The 23,879-nt window shown below is 50.9% G+C and overlaps 1 protein-coding gene across 12 annotated transcripts in view; it reads right to left on the reverse strand.

The window, feature by feature from the left end:
- Positions 1-23,879, reverse strand: part of Rimbp2 (RIMS binding protein 2) — a 190,529-nt gene that overhangs the window by 41,288 nt on the left and 125,362 nt on the right. For all 12 annotated transcript variants that reach the window (XM_074061337.1, XM_074061336.1, XM_074061334.1 and 9 more), the window contains 6 exons: positions 20,572-20,622; positions 14,766-14,970; positions 12,814-12,950; positions 12,130-12,206; positions 8,810-8,919; positions 5,643-6,455 (listed from right to left, as the gene is read on the reverse strand). In XM_074061337.1, coding sequence (XP_073917438.1) covers positions 5,643-6,455; positions 8,810-8,919; positions 12,130-12,206; positions 12,814-12,950; positions 14,766-14,970; positions 20,572-20,622 — 1,393 coding nt within the window. The remainder of the gene's footprint in view (positions 1-5,642; positions 6,456-8,809; positions 8,920-12,129; positions 12,207-12,813; positions 12,951-14,765; positions 14,971-20,571; positions 20,623-23,879) is intronic.

Here is a 23,879-nt window from a genome sequence, read left to right on the forward strand (position 1 = left end):
GAGCATGTGGGAGTTTAGTAGAGAAATTCCATTAAAGGGAGAAACACAATTTAGGGTGATAGCTAACATATGTAAACCCATTCTCTCCAAACTAGTAAACTAAATCATACATATGATCCTTAAATCATATGTATGCCAAGCAGGCAAGACTCCAAGAAACACAAAGAAATAATACAATTAGAAAGGTGAAAGATCAAGCATATTATTTCTACAGTTTCTCAGTGATTGGTAGAAACCTGGAGTTCAAATCCTGCCAAATTAAAGGAGACTGAGCCTTCCACTGACATGACAGACAAGTTGGGATCAAGTTACAGGACTAAGAGCCACAGTTGAAAGCATAAGTGAAATATATCTATTCAAACAAAACCTAAAGCAAGCATTGATAGGATCTAGATATACCACTGTCTGCTAAAATAAAACCCAACCTCTAGAGGAAAATAACAGCATCCAGAGTATCTACAAGGTAAAATTCACCGCATTGAGTCCACAATGAAAGTCACTAAACAAGCAGAGAAATGAGATAACATGATGCATGATCAAGAGGAAAAATAGTCAGTAGAAGACAGCCCATGGATGACCCCAATGTCATCAGCAGAGAAAGTGCTCCAAATAGTTATCATGAAGAGGTTAAACAATGTGCAGGAAAAGATGGATATGATGGGCAAAAAGGGGAGATGCAAAGAGAAGTAAGAAAACTAAGCAAAAATACTAGATCAGGAAAATATGATAGCCAGGATAAAAAAAATTTCATCTGATGTCCTGAACTGCAGCCTAGACACTGCAAAGGAAAGAATCAGTAACTTGAAGGTGGATCAATAGAAATTATCCCAACTGAAACACACAAAATGGAAGTGGAAAGTGGAACAGTAGTAATCAGGACTCATAGATCTGGAAAATACCAGCAAACAATCTAAGGTACAATTAGATGACCAAATAAGGCAGAAAAAACATGTGAAGAAAACCCTGAGACTCAGGAATCTAAGTAACTTTTAAAGGATAAATCAAAGCATAGGTACTACAAGCCCAAACTACAGAGTCTCAGAGAGAAAGACAAAAGTCTCAGAAGGGACAATAGGAACAACAGCTGACTCATGATGGAGAAATGAAAGCTAATGGAAAATGGAATGGCATCACAAAATGCTGAGAGGAAAAAAAAAACAACAGAGCCCGTAATTCTAATCCATAGATAATATATTTCAAAATGAAGATGAAATAATGAGTTGTTTTGTTGTTTTAGACAAACAAAATCATACTACAAGGAACTCAAAAAGAAAGTCATCTGGGCTAAAATGAAGTGATGACAGATGGAAATGTGGACCTTCAAAAAGGAATGAAAAGGGTGGTGGAAATCTTCAGAATGTTGGAAAACAGAACAAACTATTTCCTCAAATTCTTCAAAGGCAGGCAAGCATTTTGATTCAAATGACAACACACTGAGGCACTTATAACATTTGTAAAAGTAAAAATTGTGAACAAAATGGCAAAAACAAAAGACAGCAAATGGAATTACAATATACTTTTCTTCCACTGTAAATAAATTGGTTTTATTAACTGAAGGCAATCTATTATATGCTAAGTCTACATGCTCTACTCTCTAAACAGTCTCCAAAAAATACAATGCATTATTTCTAAAAATAAGTAAATAAAAAGAAATCAATTGAGAGGAAAAAAAAAAGGAAGATTAAAAAAATACTCAGTCAACCGAGAGAAGTCTGGGAAGATAAAGATAAAACGATCTGGTGGGACAAGTGAACAACAAAGAGCAGAATGATAGGCTTAATTAAGTCAAGTCACATCAATGAGCATACTAAAAGCAAAGGGACAAAGCATTCCAGATAAAAGGTAGAGATTGTCACATTGCTACAACAGCAAGACCCAACTATACACTATTCATAAGAGACTCGCTGAAAACACAAAGACACAAAGAATTTGAGAGTAAAGGTTAGTAAACACTGTGTACAACAAAGCCAGCATCCACATGGATCCTAGACAAGACAGAATTTGAGACAAGAAAAAATAACACCAGAGACAAAGAGGGACATTTCATTGTGACGTATGACAATTCATTAGGAACAGCTAGCAACTCAAACTGTGTATTCAACTAATAATAGTTTCAAAATATATGAAGCCAAAACTAAAGAGAAAAATAGGCAAATATATGATTTCTCTCCATAGCTGATAAGCCAAGGAAACAAAACCCAGTATGGCTAGGGAACATTTGAAGAGCTCTATTAAATAATTTGACCTAATTAACAGTTGCCAGACTTGATAATGCACAGTCTTTTCAATGTCCTGAGGAACACTCATCAGTGTAGACCTATGCTGGGTTACAAAGCAAGTCTCAGTACACTTGAGACGAACGGACTTAAACTGAATATTTTGTCTGAACCTAAAAAAATTAAATTAGAAACCAGTAACAGTAGCATACTTCTTCATGTACCCTCAAATATTTACAAATCAATCAACTTCCTTGGGTACAGAGTTATGAAGACTTTACATGGAAAACCAGAAAATATTTTTAAATGAGTGATAAAAGGAAGAGGATATATCATATATTGTGGGCTACAGTAAAATAATAAAAGTATTTATAAGTTTAAATATCTCTATTAGAAAAAGACAGTTTGAATTCAAGGATCTAATTTTTGCTTAGAAAATGTAGGACAGAATAGAAAAGCAAGTTAAGCCAAAAATCAATAGAAAAAAATGGAAACAATGATAATATGTGACAATCAATAAGATAAAAAATTATGAAAAACATAAAAGTCAGTCGAAGCAAAAATTATAGCTTTGAATACATTAATAAAATAATAAACAGAGATAATTAAGCCAAGCTCAAAAGGCCACATACCACATGTTCTCACTCACTTGTGGAACCTACACCTAAGATGGTGATGGCAATGGTGATGGTGGTAGTGATGGTGGTGCTGCTGGTGGTGGTGGTGATAATACTGGTGATGGTGGTGGTGGCAGTGATGGTGATGGCGATGATGGTGCTGGTGGTGGTGATGGCGATGGTGGTGCTGGTGGTGCTGGTGGTGCTGGTGATGGCAGTGGTGATAATGGTGGTGATGGCTATGGCGATGGTGGTGATGGTGATGGTGGTTGTGGTGGTGATGGTGGTGATGGCGATGGTGATGGTGGTGGTGGTGGTGATGGCGATGGTGATGGCGATGGTGGTGGTGGTGGTGGTGATGGTGGTGATGGTGATGGTGGTGGTGGTGACGGTGATGGTGATGGCGGTGGCAATGGCAATGGCGATGGTGATGGTGGTGGTGGTGATGGCGATGGTGCTGGTGGTGCTGGTGATGGCGGTGGTGATAATGGTGGTGATGGCCATGGTGATGGTGGTGATGGTGATGATGGTGGTGATGGTGGTGGGGTGATGGTGGTGGTGGTGATGGTGATGATGGTGATGGTAGTGATGGTGATGGTGATGGCGATGGTGATGGTGATAGTGATGGTGGTGATGGCGGTGATGATGGTGATGGGACATGAATGTACATGGGGCTGTCTGGGAAGATATGTAGAGGAGAACAAGGAAAGGAAAGGATACCAAGAATGGAAGTGTACCTCATATGTACATGTGAAGACAGCATAATGAAACCCACCAAACACTGTTTGATAAAGAGTGGGAGAAAGAGAAGGGGAATGGAAATCTAATGGAGGAGGTGAACGTGTTCAAGGTATACTGTACACATATCACAACAAAGTCCCTTCATACTAGCAATATATTAATAAATCAAAAATAAAATAAACATATTACACATCTCATCAAAAAAGGAGAAAGCCTAAATTACCAACAGAAATTCAAGAAGAGACATTACTACCCATCAAAGGCAGTTAAAGAATAACGTAATACTATGGGCAATTTTGTAGGTAATGAGATAATTCAGGTGAAATGGGAAAATTCCTTGAAAAATACAGTTACCAACACTGACAAATGAGGGAGCAGAAAATCCAAATGGCCTTGTGTATATTAAATAAATTGAACTTGTAACTTGAAACATTTCTACAAAGAAAACATCATGTCTGTATAGTTTTCCTAGTGACCCTTTCACACATTAAAGAGAGAAATGATCGATGTTACTGAATATCTTACAGATACGAGCAGAAGACAAATTCATTTTATAAGTCCCAATTTGTTTTATGAATCCAGCAGACTTGGTTCCAAAACCAAAGGAGGTTGTAAGGAAATTTCAGAATATCCTTCACGGACATAGATGTAAGAATCCCCAACAAAATCTCAAGTCTAATCCAGCCATATTTTTAAAATGCGATAGATCAGGACTAAGTAGAGTTCACTCCTAGAAGAGTGAGGCTACTCAGAATCCCCAAAGCAATGTACCTCATGTTGTTAATGAAATAAAATTAATCATGACTTGTAGACGGAGAAACGCACCTGACACGATTATCATTCACTCCTGATAAATACTCTGGGTGCACGGGGGATAGATAGAAAGGAAGTTCCTTACACGGATCCTTTACATGATCCTTTACAGAATTCCTGCAACTGACATCACAGTCAACGGGGAGACAGGAAACAATACTTCCATGGTGTTTATTCACCAGTAGCCAGGAACCGGAAACCAGTCAACGGTGGGTTGATAGAAGAAGATGACTGAATAAAGACTTCTCACAGTGGAGCTGAGTATCGAATAGAGATGTCACTGTGACCATAGGCAGCATTCCCTTCCTCACACGGAACCCTCCCTGCTTCACCTGCACCCTCAAATCACACCCCCTTAGGTGATGACTACAGCCCCCATCAGAGCCTAGATGACAGGTGTTTCTTCACATCGGCCCCACACCAGGGACTTCTGCAAGTGTACATGGTGCACATTGATCTCGCCACTGTTCTTCTCCCAGAGGTGTCTCCAGTAACTGGTCAGGTGGCATGAGTGGACCCCACCCAGGCCTTTCACTGTCCATCACCCGTGCAGAGTCCCTCCACGGTGTATGTGCATGCACACATACCCACGGAGCCGGCCACCCTTCACCTGGTTGTTCAGCTGCTGCTCCCGCCTCTGATACCTGCTGGTGTGCATCCAGTGGTCACCAGCCCCGGGGATGCCTGGGAGGCCACAGCAACAGCTGCCCACTGACCTAAGAACCCTGGATCCTGTCCTTCAAAGGATAACTTCCCGCAGGCTGCTGTGCCTGTCCCCAGGAGTGTGGGGGATGGAAGGGAACACATTCCCTCCCCACTTTCAACTGGGAAAGCAGAGGGGAGACAGGTTTACCTTGGTGGCTGTGCCCAGAACCCAGAATGCCTGTGGCAGGGGACTTCACACATGTTGCACATCTGTCCACAGGTGCTTACTTAAAACTAAACAACAAGAAGGGAGGGACAATGTTGAGAGGAGCTCATGATTTCAGTTGTGTGTCTGGGAGGGAACATAAGGGAATTGTGACGCTTCCATTCCCCTCCCATCTTTTACAGGATGGGCCTCTGGCAGATTCACCTGTTAAGAGGAGCATCGTCCACAGCCCAGTCCTAAATGGAGCCCACTGCTCTCTCTCACATGTTCACTTGCTCTGGGCTTCCCAGGCGATCAGTGACTGACTCGGTCTCCTCCTTCTGTCCACTTCCACCTGTGTGGGTGCCCTCCCCCTTGGGGACCCATGCAAAGATGCAGACTCACCTGCAGGCAACGTGGAGAACTCCACAAAGGCCTCCTTCTTCTCCCTCTGCTCCAGGGGCAGCTGCCAGGGCATCTGGTGAGGCTTGGCCAAAACCCTCACCTTGTAGACCATGTTTGGCCTGAGGTTGAAGAACTGGTACTTGTACCTGGCCGCCTTGACGATGTCCAGCTCCTCCTCGTTGAGGAAGATGACATGGCTGTAGTTGCTGTTGGTGGGCAGCCAAGAGAGCTGAGCGGAGATCTGCGTGATATTGTCCACGCGCAGGTGGGAGGGGGCCACCACTACATCCCTGCCCACCAAGAGTGTGCACTGCAGCTCGTCTGAGTTGCCCCTGCTTGTGACGCACTGGACAGAGATGCGATAGGTGCAGGCGGCCGTGTTGAGTTTCTCGATGAGGGCCTTGGTTCTGCTGCCCAGGGTGAGGTTCAAGCGCGGTTCCTTGTCCACCAGGACGTTGTAGCAGCTCACAGTTCCCCAGCCGGGCGGCACGGCCGGAGGCTCCCAGCCCACAATGACACTTTTGGCGAGCTGTTTGATAAGGGTGATTTTTCTAGGGTAAGGCACAATGTCTTCTCCAGTGTCATCAATGGTCACGTCCAGCGTCCCCCCACCATCGTCGGTGATGGTCGAGTCCACGTGTGTCAGGCAGTGGAGGTCAAGGATGCTCTCATCCTCCAGGCTGATGCTGGAGTGGTTGATGAAGTTCTGGTCCTGCTCGCTCCCCAGAGTACTCGCCAACCGGGATTCGTTGTCCTGAATGAAGTCCACAAAGTTGGAAGGCACCAACCCTCTCTGCCCATCCAGGAGTTCTCCTATTGGGGACAAGGACAGTATCAGCCAACCATCCCATGGGCCCTGTGGTCCCACAGCACACACCACACTCCCCCCAGTAGGACCACCAGGCTTCATAGGTGTCCACTCAAATGTCACCACCTGAAACAGCCCCTCCGATGTGCGTTACCAAGGTCTGGAGTGGGCAAGCTTATTTATCTGGGTGCACGTGGACTTTTCCCTCACTAGAACTGAACTCCACACAGGTAGGGAGCTCCCACCACCCCGTGTCCAGACCTGGAGTGACCCTGGCACACAGTAGGTACTCATTCTTTAGGACACACGTGTCAAGTCTGTGGCCTTGAAAGGTTAAAAAATAACCAGCTTCCTATTAAATTTGATCAAGTAGCTTATAACTAGTCATGAAAGGTGACTTCCCAGCTCCTCACACAGCACCAGGCACCCCGCGGTGAGTCCCCAGCCTGTCCACTTGGTTTAAGGTGAAATGACCAATTTCACTCTACGTTGAGTGACAAAATGAATGCTGTCATTTTGTGGTCACAGGTGGCCATCATGGGACATCTCTCTATTCTGTGAAGAAGTCTAACTTTCTGTGCAGTCCCTATTAGTAGGGACTCAAAAAACCATGCCAGCAGGGTCCCCGAAACCTGGAAGGTGTTTAGAGGAGATTTGAGAATGAGGCGGTTTGGGGGAATCTTTCCTTGTGTATGTGGGAAGAGGGAGAGAGAAAGGGAGAGAGAGAGAGACCAACCATTTCCTCCCTTCTCCATCACAGGGCTTCACCAAGACATCCAATGAGACCCCAAGAGGCTGGAAGATACCAAAATTCAGCTCTGGTTTAGGGGGACTGAGAGGTGGCCTTGGGAGAGCACGTCCACTGTTTAACCTGTCCTGGGTTCTAACAGAATAAATAAGGATTCCAATTCTGTTCTTCGCCCCTACCTAGGGTGAGGGTCTTGGGGCAGTCAATCCTTTGCCTCCAGGACTGTCTATAAGAACACACTCACTCTTGCACAGAGGAAAGGTGATGATGGTGGTGGTGGTGGTGACAATGACATGTTCTGAGCAATGATTATGTGCCAGGCTCTATTCTGAGCACATCGTGCCAACACTATGCATTCTCACAGATGCCCTACAGGGTGGATACTGCAGCCATCTTCATTCTGCGGCAGGTAAACTGAGGCCCAGAAAGGACAAGGAGGGTTTGCTGTCCCTCAGACTGTGGTGCCCTGAGTGTTGCACCCTGCTCTGCACTGGGCCCCTGGAGAGTTTACATGGGCACAGAGCTTGGGTGAAAGCTGCAGACTTCAAGGTTTTCTGGAAGCTCTGCTGGGTCCTGCCCACACTGGTGTGCCAAAGCACCGTGCTAAGGGTCCACTCACAATGCCAGGTCAGCTGCTTACTGGGCTTTGGCTCGTGATGTCACTGAGAGAGACGGACCTCCCTTCAGCAGCCCCCAGGAAGTATGTTCTGAGCCCCGCCCACTCTGGGAAGCTCTGTGAGGTCACACAAGAGCACCCTTCTGTCCGTGCAGGGCAGTGTACCAGTTCAGGGACACTGTCAAAGACACCCCACACCTAGAATCAGGAAGTGGACATGGGCCTCGGGGCCACACACACACTTCCTCAAGCTGAACCGACAGTGGAGGGCCCACTGTTACTAATTCCAAACTGGTGACAATGTGACAGGGAGAGGTCAGGCAGGACATGGGGCTGGACCCCTGAGTAATCACGATAGCCAGCAGGTCAGTGGGACTGTTCCTTGCAGGGGCCAAGAGCCACTCTCAGTGAGGATCCTGGGGCGAGGCAGAGACGTGAGGGTTGCAGGAACGCTGTGGGGAGCACAGTCAGTCCTCAGTATCCAGGGGACCTGCATCTGAGGTTTCGACCAATTGCAGATAGGAAATACTTGGGAAAAACTGTGCCCATACTGAAGGAGAATGGACTATTTTTTGTCGTTAGTCCATAAATGATACAGTGGAAACACTGTTTGTGTTCACATGGTATTTACATTCTGTTAGTTTTATAAGTCATCTAGAGATGAGATCTTGGCTTCCATGCAAACCTGGCACCATTTTATACAAGGGACTTGAGTGTCCGTGGATCCTAGAACCCATCCCCTATGGACACCAACAGACAGCTGTAGAGGGTCCATCAGCCCCAGGGATGGACACACAGCCACGAGGCAGCTCTGCCAAGATAAGAGTTAAAAAGCATCCACCAAGTGTCAGGGGCAGCTTGGACTTAAAACTGGGACCCCCGCTCAGCTGTCTCAGTCTTTGAAGAGGGGCGGGTGGGAGTGATTTGGGAGTCTGGCGGGTCTCCCGGACCCCAAACGTGCTTGTCTGCAGGATGGGCCATGTTCCCACAGAGACCTTCATAGAACCCGTCCTCATCCATGTCCCCGTAGACATAGAGGTATCTTCCTGCCGTGAGAGGGAGCTCGGCTTCTGGGTTCTCATTGGGTCCATCGAAGGGGTTGTAGCTGGAGGAAAAAACACAGGTCACTCATCAGCGGCCCTAGGTGTGGACTGCTCCCAGCCTGTCCCTTGCAGCTGGCCGGCTGGATACACAGGGTGCCTGTCACCAAGGATCACAAACCCACAGGACAGCATGGGGCTGGTGAGTTCTCCATGCACTGGGAATTGAAGCCTGCCCTGGCTCACTCACAATCTTAGGAGAAAGCGATTCTGGAGCCGGCTGTGCACTTGGACCCTTGGGGTCTGAGGATATATTGATAACTAATACTTGATTCACATTTCTCTCTTCCACCAAATGAATGAGCAGATGGTAAGAAAATGAACACAATGACCTTTAAATCCAACTTAGTCAAGGTCAAGTCATGAGCGATTTGCTTCATGCTTTTCACTGTGCCACGTGCACTTCCCCCTCGGGACTATCTACCAGATCCTTTGGGGTGGATGTATGTCCCGCATGCGTTACTTGACTGTTTTCCTAAGGTACACAGATGCTGCTTCAAACTTTGGCTAATACATTCAGCGTTGTGCCAAATCCCTCGTCTTTCAGTGGCTCCACGATTTCCTCCTAAATATAAATCCTGGGAAGAATATTTGTTTGTCAACGGTGTACACGTTGATTGACTCTCGGGGTGATATGGTCAAATGTCCTAAGAAATGATTGCACCCAATTTCTGCCCCAGAAGTGAGAGACCCTATCTTCTCAAGTCCCCAGTGGACTGTATGTGACATTTTTTTCATCACAGCCATCATAAAACAAAAGTAAGATGAACCTAGAGTAGTTCTCTATTTAAAAAGATTAGCAGACATAGCAGAAAGGTCTCGGTAAGAAAATTAAAGGAACACCACTGCTGGCTGGAGGTGACAGCAGGCCACCATAAAATTATAATAATGGTGTAACAATGACTTGCAGACCAATGGTGCAGTACAGTTTACCTACGCTGAGGGCACGTGTGCTGTTTGACAGCCATTAAGTCTCAGGGAGGAAAACAAAGACATCGATCCTGATTCTAGCAGCCCAGTGAGGTGAGATGACTCACCCATTAGGTGAGGAGGGCTGCGTTGGGACCTCCTGACCCCCTCTTAGCTGTTTTAACACACCAAGGCACTTCCATCCTTCACATCAGAGCCCGGGATCCAAGTAAATTCCCCACCAAACTGACAATGTCCACCATGGCCAGGTGCACCAGGAATGGACACAGATAAGGCTGGAATGTGAAGTTCAGGGTGGGGTGAGGTGAGACAAGAGATCTTGAAAGAGGGAACAGCATGTGCAAAGGACCAGAGGCAGGAAGCAGGGTCCTTTTGGGGGAGCTGACAATGTGCCAGCTGCCCCTAGATTTCAGGCAAATTGCTCCCCGCTGTGGGGACTGTACTGAACGGAAGAATGAGAAGATGTGAAGACAGGTGGCCCCAGGTGAAGGAGAAGGGCGAGGGCAGCAGCAGTGAGGGTGGGAGAGGAGGAGAATTTTTAGCTTTAGCTGAAATTTGGAGAAACTTCTAAGCAGGTTGTTGAGCACCTGCAGGGTGACGTTAATCTCCAAGGGTGGGGTGGCGGCAAAAAGCCTCTCATTTCCATCTTCCATGACCCTAAGGGTATTAGAGTCTTGGAAATACAGCATTTTCTAGGACCAGAAACATACTATCCTCTCTGTGATTTGGGTTGGTCTGGGGAAGGGCAGAAGGTAAAAACAAAAACAAAAAACCTTAAAACACAAACAACTCCCTAACAGAAGAAAACACGGTGGGTAGGGAGCACCTGGCCGTGACTGACCAGGTATCTGACTTGTCACTCATTCTCTGTTGGTATGGATGACCCTCCTGCACAACTGGCCTGGACCAAGCCTCATGTCCCCACACAGCGGCAGGACAGTGAGCCCACTGGACAGCTCTGCACATTGCCTGTGGCACACAGTTGGGAAGGGGGCGGCTCTCTTGGGCCCTGCTGGACCAGGGGGACAAGTGTGGATTGTACAGGCTCAGAGGACCTCACTCAGCACCTGGCCACTGTCCTGGTGTGTGGCACTGAGGGTTCATCCACTCATGGTCTGCAGCCTTCTCACACTGTGACCATGTTCCCAGGGTCAGCGTGACACGGGGTACGGCAGGGAGCTCACACCCAAGGATAGGTAGCATCTGATGTAGAGTCCACAACCACAGGGGCAGCTGTGCGGCTTGGTGGGTGGACTGGCAATCAACTGAGACTGACCCAGTGATCGTCTGAAAGACGATTGTCTGAAAACCTCCCCAGCCTGGAGAAGGCGGATGTACTGCAGACATGGACCAGCCGCGACTAAGGCCACCCTACCTCACATGCACAAAGCCAGGGTCCAGGAAGGGCCACAGCTCCCTGAGCTCTGTCCTCAGCACTTCTGTGTGCAGATACTGGGTGGGACTGGGGTGGCCCCACGCCAACTCAAAGACAGCAGTGTCCATCTCTAAACACATCCTGGCCACCTGTGAGGACAGAGCCTGAGTTTCCGAGGTGGAAGCAGGAAGTACATCTGCATTAGCCACACTCTCGGCACTCGGTCACGTCACGTCCGCCTGAGCCGTGACTGCTCTGAGGCTGAGGGCAGCAGGCAGCCCTCACCATCCTCCCGCAAAGAACCTGAGAGGCAGGTGTGGCCACCTTGGCTCTCTCTGCTGGGAGCACAGCCCCCAGATCCCTGCAAGAAATGAGCCCAGAGCCTGTAACTCAGCAAGCCGCCACCTGGAACCTGGATGGAAAGAGGGGTCACCAGGGAGAAGCCAACAGAGCACTGTGTCTTTCTGTTTGCCACCTGTTGTGGGCTGGATTGTCCCCCTCCCGGAGGCCACATGTGAGCTCATTTGGAACTAGGTCTCTGTACATGTTAACTAGGTAAGATGAGGCCAACTGGGAGTAGGGCGGACACTAATCTGCAGCAGATGGAGACACGCATCGGGGCTGCAGAGGCAAAGGGCTCATCCCTGGAGCCTTCATTGGTCGTGACTCTGGGACACCTCCATGAAGACTGCTGGTCTCCAGAACTGGGAGGGAATAAAGCCATGTGCGAAGCCCTCCAGCCTGTGACCCGTTAGTGACCGCGGCCTGCTAATCCAGACCCAAGCCTGGATCTGTCCATCCTCCATGGCCCGGCTAGAGAGAAGGGACCTTCTGAGCTCCGGGAGCCCCCTCACTTCCTCTGTCCTACACACCCAGGTGCTCAGGGCCACCAAGAGTGACCCACTCTTACCTGTAGCGGGCGACACACAGGTGAACTTTGCCCGAAAATCTCTGCTTTGAGGTACTGGAATTCCGTTCATTATCCATCTGTTGGGGACAAGGGTGTTTCTGGGTTACTGGAACCGTGGATTTCACATTCCACACCACAGCACACACACGGGACCCTCCCATGGTCTCCCTGGGCTTTCGAGAAAGTGGACTCAGGCTTCAGAACTCCCGAGAGCTGAGAAGCCCACGTTCCCGGCCTGTGTGGGACCCTGCAGGCCCACACAGCAACTCGTGTAAGGAATCCAGGCCCCTACACCAGGAAGAGACCTTCTCGTCGATGCAATGGGACACAAATTCCCCACAGCCCTCTGAGAAAGCTGCTCCTCCCAGACCTACTGCTGGGTCACATGACCTGGTTCTGTGATCTCCAGAACCTTCCATGACTCAGCTTTCTAACCCTGACTGGGGGCCGTGTCCCCTCTCAGAGCACCATCGGCACCAAGCTGGAGGCCTTTTCTGTCTGTCCAAGGTGGATCCCACACCCTGGCACACAGTAGGTCAGCAAATTACAGCTTGGGAATTAAAGGCAGTGAGAGGGGCCCAGGAGGCAGAGGGAGGAGGAGGAGGGGAAGGGTCTCAGGGTGGACAACCAGCATCCTCCCAGATGTACAGGACACTGGCAGTTACCCTGCCCCACAGGACTCACTTCGGACTCAAATCTGCATCTTGGGCTGCCGGATCGCGACAGGAAGGCGGGCTTCGCGCGCGGAGGCTCTGGCTTGTCCCTGGGCAGCGGGATATAGTCGCCAATCACAGAACAGCGTCCAGGGGAACCCTCATGACCTGGCCATGAATATGGTCACGGGTGGGAGGAAGGGGAAAGATAAGAAAATTGCACCCAGCCATTTCCCTCTTTGGCCCCGGCCTCTGAAATCCATTTGGGATCAGCCCGTGTCACACCATCCATACCAGCTGCACCAACTCCCTCCACCAGGCCCTGACACTGGGTTGCTAAGCAGAGGACCATCTGATTTGGGGGGCTCGTTTTGTTTTCAGTGTCCACTTCTCCTGGCCTTTCTTCAGCTCAGTCTCTACACGGACTCCCCCAGGAAAGCCCGGTCCTCCTGTGACCGGAGTCTCACCCAGCCTCACACAGCCCCACGCTGAGCAGGCTGGGGGCCAGTGCCTGCAGAAGGGCTGCGTGCAAGGCTGGGCCTTGCTGTGCCTGCCAACGCCATTCCTGATGTGCTCCCTGTACGGGTAGGCAAAGTCCCCTTGAGGATAAAGACATCCGGGGGCCTCGACTGCACACACACTGCGCCCTGCCCACGCCAAATACCACTTTCCTGAGTCGACTCTGTGTACTTGCCAGGCAGGGCTGCCCGTGTGGCCAGCCCCCATGGAACCCTGAGCACTGGGTCTGATGTCCTCCCCAGGAAGGGGAGGCACAGGAGGGCTGCACACACATTCTCTGCCTTGCCCTCTTCTCCCACTCAGGTCTCACAGCTCAAACTCTGTTTCTTGGTGGCCGCCTTCCCCCATCTCAAAGAGTCCGGGACCTCTTCCTAACTCATCGATCAGAGGCCACTTTGTTAGCTGTCCATCTTGGTTCTTGTCTGACCTGCCCACCGACTAGGACTCTACACAAGACCTTGGCACCAAACCCATCCTGGGGGCGCTGTGTGAGTGCAGTGTCTGTTGCAGGAGAACCTGGACCTGCCTCACTTCTTACAGCAATAGCAACGGACGTAACCATGAGCCAAAAGGCAGATGGAGGAGGAGGGGAGCTGGGGGTGGTAGAGGGGATGAGAACAAGCAGCACTGTCATTTTAATAAAAAGCACCCAAGGTACTTTTGGTCTATTGTGATAAGAACTAGGGGAAATTTGGAAATTGTCTTTGTATACATTCAAAGTGAGGTCTGACATTCCTCTCCCTTAAATTAAAAAAAAAAAAAATCTTTTGGATTAGGTAGACAGACCTAGGCCTGCAGCTCACTTAGCTTCCAGGAGAGAGGTCAGTCTCATGCCCAGGGAGTGCGGCCACTCCAAAGAAAACCGGCTGTGTGGTGCGTGAGGTCATTTTGCTGTACCAAGACAAGACTCTGCTGTACACAGGCACTTGCCTCACTCTACCGGCTAAGCAAAGATGGAGGGGAGGTGGATATAATTCAAGACCTCCCTATCACTGCCTTGAGGGAACGGTGTTGTTGAACGGTGTAACAACATCACGATGTTGTTAGCTGCTGAGAAAACTCCAGACAAAAGATGAGGCTCGCAGAACTCAGGGCACCAGGCCAGCACACCCCACCCGGTAGTCACCCGCGGAGACTCTGGGGCCAGTCTACTAGGTCCCCTTCCCAATGCTGTCGTGCACAAGCTGTGTGAGACCACACAAGTGCCTCATTTTCTCTCTTCTGTGAAAAGGCCTGCCACATTGCACCTGTGCACAGGTGATGTGCCTGGGAAGAGCATCACAGACACCTGGAGAGGGCATGGACATCAGCAGCCTCTGGCACCCAAAGTCCTGCCACATTGGGTCCTCCAGCCCTCTGTCAGCCATTGTCACACAGCCTCCACCTGTGTTCAGCCTCTCTGGGAGGCCACTGGGAATCCTTCCTCACCACCACCGCCAAGGCAAGGGGAGGCCAGCCACTTACCTTTGCTGATGGAGGTGGCTAGTCCATTCATGAACTGTGGGAAAGGCTTGCCGGGGGCCAAAGGGACATCAAGCGAGGCCACCAGGCTGCCGCCCAGCAGGTCGATCTTCCCAGCGTGCTGCCGAAACTTCTCCAGCTCCCGGGACAGCAGGTTGAACTGCTCACTCTGCGTGCGGCATTTCTCTTCCAGCTCGCGAACCTTGGACTGCACAGCAGAGGCAGGACAGGTCAGCGGGTGGCATTTGGTGGTGGGCACGTGCATACGTACCTGTTTGTGTTGTGCATAAGTGTATGTGTGCATGTGTGTGTGTGTGCCTGTGTGTGTTCTGTACATGTGTGTCTATGCACACATGTGTGTTCTGTGTCTGTGCATGTATGCATGTTGTGTGCGCACACGTGTGTGTGTTCTGCGTGTCTGTGCACACGTGTGGCAGGGGCTGCTTCATCTCCATAGGAGTGTGGTGAAATCTGATCACCCAGGGTCGCATGGGACGTGGCTGGAGGCCACTGTGAGAAGAAACCCTGCAGTCACTCAGCTCAGCCAGCTATGGACTATTCCGGGCTATGCACAGCCCAGAACTTGGTGGTCGGCACGCCGTGCCTCTGCTGCTTGTGATCTGAAGTGAGACTGACTCTGACTTGGGAACAGCTCTGTTGCTGACCCCCTCTGCACTGCTTTCTCATGGGTGCCCACCCACTGGACTGCAGCCCCCCAAAGAACACATTTCTAGTAGTGCAGGAAACTCAGTCTGCTGGACTGGTGAGCAATGTGGCTGCATTTGCCATCATCACAAGGACACCTCGGGAGTCCCAGGGAAGAGACATGTAGGAAAAGGGTGGCCCAGCGAGCTCCCTCCTCGGGCAGGACAGGCCTGGACTTGTGACAATGACCAGTCTTGGAAAAGCTCTCATCTTTGCTGGCCTCCTGACCCTTGGTGCTGCCAGTCTCTCAGGCAGTGTTTGCACAACAAGGTCACTCTCTCCCCATCCCTTCCACAACAAGAGTTTCTGCCACTCATCACAGAAGATGCACACATGGAGGGGGATTGGGGGGCCTCCCCTCCACCTCCTCACCCTGCACTCTGTCCCTCACAGTGCTTCCCGTCTCCTGCTTTACACCCAGCTCCCCAGTTACTGTTTTCTTGTCTGTCTCTGTAACAGACTGTAAGCTTCGAGCCTCTGCTTCCTAGTCCATGGGTACATCCTTGTCACCTAGCACAGTCAGGTACACAGTTGGTGCTCAATAAGTGTTTGCTGAATCAATGAAAAGAGCAGTGCTTGGTGTGCAAGTATACTATTCCTTGTGGCAGTGGCTTGTTGAGTCTACAGGCGAGTCCTGCATTGTTGGTGTGCCTCATGCAAGGATGACTGGAAAGTTCCATTGATGTCTTATAAACCTTGAGTGTTGTCTGGATCCCCCACCAAAATATCAATGCCAACAGGGCAGGGTTTGGCCTGCCCATTTCCTGTTGTATCCCCAGTACTTGGCACCGACGTCAGTACCCAGTTGGTGCTCAATTGATGTTTATGCCAAATACCAGCATGTGGGAATGAAAGAGCATAACTGTGAGCCATTCTGCTGCCCAGACTCATCCAGGGCTCAGCAACGGATCTCCTCTCTGCTCCTCCTCCCTCTCCTCCCTCTCCTCCCCTCCCCTCCCCTCCCTTCTCCTCTCCTCTCTCTCCTCCTCCTCCCTGCCATAGGCATTAAGGTGTCTCCACTCCTCCGTCCAGAACGAAGTGCTATTTATGTCGGAGATCACAGGTTTCTAAAAATAACCCTAACAGATCCCAGGACTATAATTAATTTCTTTGATTCATTAAAAAATCAGCAGGATTCTTCTTTGAAAAAGCTGAATGAGCTTGGCCAAGGCAGTTGTCTCAAAGCGGGAAGGCACAGCATGGGAAAACAGGGTTCCAGGGCCCACCCTGGTGTATGGAGACCCAGGGGCAGGGTCCCGCAGCAGGCCAGAGTCCACTTCCCTTTGCTGGGAGAAGCTGGGGTTCCTGCACAATTAGCTCTGGGGGAAGGAGCTGCCCTGGCGGGGTGAAGCCACAGGCAGGAATTCCAGAGCTCAGACGCATTGAAGATGGGGTGGCAGAAGGGCTGAGAGCTGAGCCAAGGGCAGGGGAGAGAGTCTGAGTGTGTGTGTGCATGTGGCAGTCAGTGGACAGACAGGGTCTGAGCCTTGCAGGCCTGCTGGGCCCTGGGGAGCATGTGGCTGTGTAAAGTTCCATCTTGCTGGGCACATGTGGCTGGCCTCAGGGAGCCTGCTGGGGCCCATGGTCTGAGCACTAAGTACAAACCACAGGACACATGGATTCCATAGGGGATGCAAATGAGGCGGGTAGGGCTGAGCGTGTGGGACATGAAGGAGGCTGTGGCCAAGGGCATCTCAGTGCCAGTCCAACCCCCCCCTGGACAAAGTGCCAGCTTTTCAAGAGAAGCAGGGCACCTTCACATCAATGTAAAATCTCCCGTTCTAAACGGGAGGGTCCTGGTGTGTGTTATGACCCTGAAATGTAGGCCTGGTCCCCACAGCCCTGAAGACATCTCCAGCTTCACCCACGCGGGTCCCCAGCAGGCTGGACTGTCCCTCACGGCACCCTGGGGCTTGAGAATTTCAAGGTTTGTAACCTGCAGTCCTCCAGTACAGAGAACCTGTGTCCCACTAGGCTGAATGTCAGCCCCAGGGTCATGTTCTCCACTCAGAATCCCAGTGGGCTGCAGCCGTGCAGAGGGCTCTGCCACGCTTGATGGTTCATACTACATCTCCACTGATGCCCGAGGGGTGCTGGTCAGCGCAGCCAGGGTCCTGGTGAGATGACCAGTTTCTTCCTAAGCAGGAGCAATGGAACATCCTGGCATTTGTTAGTGAAACTCAAAGCCATGGGACTGGCTCCATATCTGAGTGCTGTCCAACCTTGAACAAATGATGTGTGGGACTGTGGTGGCCCATTGCCTGCCATCTTGGGGACTGTGCCCAAGGCTGGGTCTCTAAAGAGTCTCATATCCAGGCACGGACTCGGAGGACTCCAGTCCCTTGAATGGACATCTATGGAGCTGGTGGTAGAGACAAGCAGCACAGATCACAGGGGCTCCAAAGAGTGTGGTGTCCCACCTGTCCCTGCTGGCTGGGCCCGAACCCAACCCCTCCCAGAGAGTGTCCGCCTGTGGCGGGGGAGTGCAGGCGCCCGTGCTCCAACCACGATCATGACAGATGGCGAATAGTCAGGCAAATGCCCTATAATTGGAACGAACAGCAGAGACTTGCAAATGCGAAGTGGTTTTTATAAAGAGAGAGGAAAACATCTAGAGATGTAGCTGCTGGCTTCCCCACGTGTCTCCATGCTGCACCTCTCCAACTCGGGGGTTTCAGAAAGAGGAGCCAATGCAGAGTCCATGTGCTGTGCTCACTGTCCAACTAGGACGGTGCTGAGAGTAGAGGGGACACTTGCTCCAGGAGGAGATGACCAGGGACGTTGGAAGAGACAGAGCTAACGCCCATGGAGGAAGCCTGAAGAATTACGTGCAAAGCACTGGCAGGCTCATGGTTGCCTCCTCGAGGTCCCCGAGTTTCAGGGACCTCTGTGATTCAGTCAATATTCTGACAGGGCTGGGGATTCCAGTTATAAAGTTGGAATATGGATTGGCCAAGACTTCAGAGAACGCTCCTTTAAACCATCCTCCTTCCCAGCAGCCAGCCGTGGGCACCCCAACCTGCTGCCTGGGGCCCCACAGGGGTGTCAGTCACAGAGCTCTGCTGCCTCTAGAGTTGGGGTTCAGCAAGTCTAGGCTGTACCCAAGGCTGCATTTTCAGCAAGTTCCTGGGTGAAGCCAAGACTGCGGGTCCCAGCCCCCCACCTTGAGGACCCCTTGTCTAGTCTCTGAAATCAGCATCAAGCCCAGCTCTGAGGGGAGACTCAGCTAGTCCTCTACCCCAGGGGGAGCTGAAAAACAGAAGAAGGTGCCCCCCTCCCAGCAGAATCAGTGCTGCTGGCTCAGCTGATGGGGGGAAGCAAATGTCCAGGGGTCCATGTGAATTCTGAGGACCCCTGACCTAATCCTGGGCTCTCGGCTGGGCCCCCCCCCCAGTCATGTGCTGACCCAAGGAAAACCAGCCCCAACCATTTCCCTTCCCGGGGGTCATCTGAATTCACAGGACAAACCTGAAAGAACGTCACGGCATTGGCAGACAATGGGACACTGTGTGCACCAGGCCTGCTCCCAGTGTTGACAGCAGAGCTTTGCATCTCTCCTCCAGCTCCCCAGCCACTCCTGGGCAAAGGACCCTGCCCACGTCAAGAAGCTGCACTGGGTCAGAACCTCCAGGTGTGTTGGGAGCAGGCCCAGGGCTCACGGGAGAACACAGCACGCACACGGGGCAGGGACGCCACTCTGAATACCTGCATTCTGTCCAGGACGTTCTGGGCGCAGAGCCAAGCAAGACGGTCACAGAGAGATGTCATGAATAAAAGGGATCTTGCTTTTTCTGGTTTTCAAATGTTTCAAGCGTTAGGACCATTGGCACAGCTCAAAGAGGTGCATGCCACCAACAGCCCCCCGTCACAGGCTGCAGCGGGGCAGTGGGGAGCAGACGCTCGGGAGGTCATGGAAATGACACAGGTGCCCAAGTTGGTAGGCTCTGGGGCGACTGGGGAAAGGGACTGGTGTCTAGCCAGGGAGAGCAGATCGAAGTGCTGAGGTTGGTTTAGGCAAGGGAGCCACACTGTTCCCCTAGGAAGCTGAGTCCTCAGGGTTGTGACTCTGCCTGTCTGCTATTCATCATGCTTATTGAGCCTCCCGATGTTCATTAACTAATGAATGCTCTCAAAAAAAATCAATTTTAATACATAGGACTGCAATGATGGGGTCTTTCCCATGGGAGGAATAGACTTCAAAAGGCAACGTGAGAAGTGCACACGCTTGTCTTCAGTGGCGGCTGGTCCCCTGGGCACAAGGGACAAGGCTGCTTTGTACAGGGAAACCTCATCCGTTAGCTGGAGGGCTGGACCTTCAGCTAATAGCAAGAAACGTCGGTGTAGCCATGCAGGGCAATCCGCTCGGCAAGCGCCCCCTAGAGGCCACGCATGGAGTAGCCTCTGACCTTGGCAGGTGGGGAGCCAGCTGCTCCCGGTGCAGGAAGGATGGCCGTGCCAAAGGCCCGCAGGCTGAGAACTTTGCCTCTCTCGGCCTGTCCACCACACCCAAGGAGGCCAGCATCGACCAAGAGCCAGGGACAAGGAGTGGGCACCCCAGCTGGTGGACACGGGGGCTGTTTCCCCTCCAAGCCCCCATCCTCAGGGCTACCAAGGAAGGTCTGTGGGCAGCAGTCACGCCCATGTGGACAGTGGGCCTGGAAGTACCTCAGATGGCTTTACCTGCTTCAATTCCTAGACCTTCCTTTCTTTGGCCCTGCAGATCCTGCCTCAGAATTGGTGTCAACTCTGAAAAATGTCCTACACATAACCCACCAGAGGACCGGATGTGCACAGGAAAGTTCCCCCACTTCTAGGAGAAATCTCTCTCGTGGAGCGAGAGGCCCATCAGCCTCGCTTCCTGCCCGAGAGCAGCCAGCAGGGACACACAGCTCTGACCCAGCTCAGAAAGCTACTTCTCCTCTCTGTGCTCAGTTTCCTCACTTAAGGATGGAAATCGTCACAGAACCCATGGGTCAGCTAGCTTGCTCGTGGGGACGATGGAGAGGAGGCAGAACTGGTACACAGCCAGCACCTAAGAAATGCTGATCGTTTCTGGTAGGCATTCCATACACTCCCCTCCCCAGGACCGTTCTCCCTCGCTTACCTCTAGCAACTGCACGGCACCTTCGTGCTCCTTTTTCGCTTCAACCTGAGCCTGATAATAGAGAGAGAAGAACGAGTGTTTAGTGGGGGGGGGGGGGGACAGAGATTCATATCAGTGTCTGCATGACCAGGCTGTGAGCCTGGGTTTATTGACAAATGAGCCCCTAAATTCTAAGGGTGTAAACCAGCCAGGGCCAGATGGAGTGGACTCGATTAAGTTTGAAGCTCTGGGGATAAGACCCTTGTAGGACCTGGCTGGGCCTGAGGGTGGGTGGCCCCCAGCCTGCAGCTGAGAAGGGACCTCGCGGATGGTGGCTGGACCCAGAAAGCAGGATGACTCATCTAAAGCCTCAGGAACACCTTCACTGTTGTTCTGACTGCTGGGGAAACAAGGCGTCATTCTGCACCCTGGATGCCCATAGCTCCAGTCCTCCTGAGACCTCCCCAGGTGCTGGCAGAGCCACCATAGCTGGGGGTCCCACACCTCTGGCCTGTAGCAGGGGGGCTGCCCTCTTCAAAGCAGTGATGGCAAAATTGTCTGCCATGCAGAAGAAATTCTACACGTCCCACCAAAGAAATTCCTCACAATGGCTACTGCCTGGCACAGGCAATTCATGCAAAACTGGACTGCAAGATTTTTGAGTGTTGTCCTCTTGGGTAGAGAAGCCTGTGTTGTGTTTGGCTGGTGAACTCCCCTCCCAGGAAGAGCCCCTGAATTTTCTGAGGTCTACCTTTCACCTTATGGAGAAGATGACGAAAATGGCTCCAGACTCTCAGCGATTGGTTTATTGGGTAGACATGCAGCCTAATTCCTTCTTCTGGGGAATGCTGAGAAAAAGGACCCTTCCCTTTTAGACCTAACCTGAGTGAAGAGGTTGGAGCAACTGCAGTCATCTTGCCACCATGAGGGGAAGGTTGGGGTGGCTAGTGGCCTCCACACAGACATCGAAAATGAAGCCAACCCAGAACAATGTGGAGAGAAACAAGTTGTGTTGGAATTTGGGATTCAGCTGTGTCTGAAGTCACTTGGTTTGGGCCCTGGATGCAGCTGTAGCTGAAGTCAGATTTTCTGTGAGGTATGAACAAAAATTTCCTGCTGGATTTTTCTATCTCTTGAAACCAAGAGTCCTAATGAACACCATAGGAATGAGACATTCCTCAGTGGGGATCCAAGGTTGCATCATGGGCCAGAGAAGAGAGACTGATCTCAGCTCCCCGGCTGCACCCCCTCCTGCCACGCTGTGTGCACCGTCCCCCAAGCTGGGCTCACAGATATTTTTCAATTTTTGCTGACATGATAGAGCAAGCATCTCTCAAAATAATAAGCATAACAGCTAGGTGCCTTGATGCACGCTGGTGAGCCCAGTTCTCGGGAGACTAAGGCAGGAAGGTCGTGACGGCCAGCCTGGGTCTCACAGAAAACAAAAACCTGAGTGCTAATAAAACATCCATGTGCTAAGTTGAGACTTACATTTGAGATTCTCGGTTCCTGGAGTATAATTAGTGCTGGACTCTCCACCATCACGAAAGAGCCAGCAAACATTTATCTTAGCAGCTTAGACTTCGCGCTCACAAGACTGCATGTGGGCAGAGGAGAGCGAAGAGCTTCCCTCACACAGACTAAAAGAGGATCCGCCTGAGATTTCCAGAACTCATTCACGTGCATCCCATTCGCACGGATTTCCAAGGAGGACTTAAGAGCCCAGCGAGTGAATAGAACACAGTGCATTAATTCCACCATTCTTGAAATTCAACTCAAGCACTGGATGCTTAAAATTGTTCCTTTCAAAGCAAAAACTGCAATAAATAACAAAATCAGAAAAAAAAAAAAGATGAATAGTCCAGGGAACATATAAGGACTACATAAATTACAGTGCCATTGAGTCAAGTAGAATCTATGATCGTTTTTAACTGTCAGGATTTAAAAAAAAAAAAATCTCCCTGGCAGGCTGGTGAGCCTCAGCCAAGTTGGCGGTTGTGACTTCGCGTCTGGCTTCGGATGCAAATCAGGAGTTGGCTTGCATAGGTTACTTCCAAGCTGGGCAATCAGAATGGATCGTTAAATTTAACAGTTCAAGTTGGCAGCACTGAAACCTTATAACATCTCTGCAGACGCTCAAGTGAAGCTCATTTTGGGGGCCACTGCTCACGCATGGGACAGCGTGACCTTCGTGCGGACAGGGAAACCTTGAGAAGAGGCCGGAGCTCCCGCAGACAACCCCCAGCCCTCTAAGGCCAGAGCAGCCTGTCATGAGAAGGATGGGAGGCTGAGGACATGGGACAGTCCACAGCGGCAACAGTGGTCTTAGGCGATGTGCACACACAGCAGGATGGCACTTGTCCCTTTGCAATGCTCAGGACACAGAGTCACCCAGAGCCTGGGTGGCTGGGGTGTGTGAGGATGGATCACATTTATTGGTGCTATTTAAAGTAGCTCCACAGAAAAGAGAACAGGTCTCTTGCCACTGCTGAGGGCTGTGGATCCTCAGGCAGGGTTCCTGACTTGGCAAGCAGTCAGGCAGAGAAGGCTGAGGAACAAAAGCTGACACCCTAAGAGCACATTTGGGGAGACGAGAGGGGGCCCGGGACCAGGGGCAGGGCTCAGTGCAGAGCGCCTGCCTAGCAAGTGCAAGGTCTGGGGTTCCACCCCAGTACCACACACACACACACAAAGTAGGGCCACCACTGCCCTGAGTCCATTCAGAGGGGCAGTACAAGCCTCACCTTGCCCTCTACACACAACAGTGACATCCCAGACAGCAGGGAGGAGGGAAATCCAGCTAGGTGGACCTCCCTGCTGCACCCTGCACCCTGCACAGTGGTGTAAGCACCTTACATTCTTAATAGCTTACGGCTGAAGACCTCCGTTCACACAGGAGGGTGAACAGTGGGACAACGCCCAGGTCTGCGGGTGAGGGTCACACGTGGACCTCCCTTGTGCTCACACATCACACTGTGGGGTGAAGCCAATCAGGGTACATTGTAAGCATGTATGGAAATGTCACCGTGAGCCACCTGTACACTAATATATGCTAATAACAATGCTTAGAGAGACAGAGAGGGGGAGGAGAAAAAGGGATGGGGAAGGGAGGGGGGAAGGGAGAGAGAGAGAGAAAGGGGGAGGGAGAGAGAGAGAAAGGGGGAGGGGAAGGGAGAGAGAAAGGGGAAGGGGAAGGGAGAGAGAAAGGGGAAGGGAGAGAGAAAGGAGGAGAAAGAGAGAGAGGGAGAAAGGGAGAGAGGGAGAAAGGGAGAGAGAGAGAAAGGGAGAGAGAGGGAGAGGGAGAGAGGGAGAGAGAGAGAGGGAGAAAG

This window comes from Castor canadensis, chromosome 18 (genome assembly GCF_047511655.1).
Source record: "Castor canadensis chromosome 18, mCasCan1.hap1v2, whole genome shotgun sequence".
Taxonomy (NCBI): domain Eukaryota; kingdom Metazoa; phylum Chordata; class Mammalia; order Rodentia; family Castoridae; genus Castor; species Castor canadensis.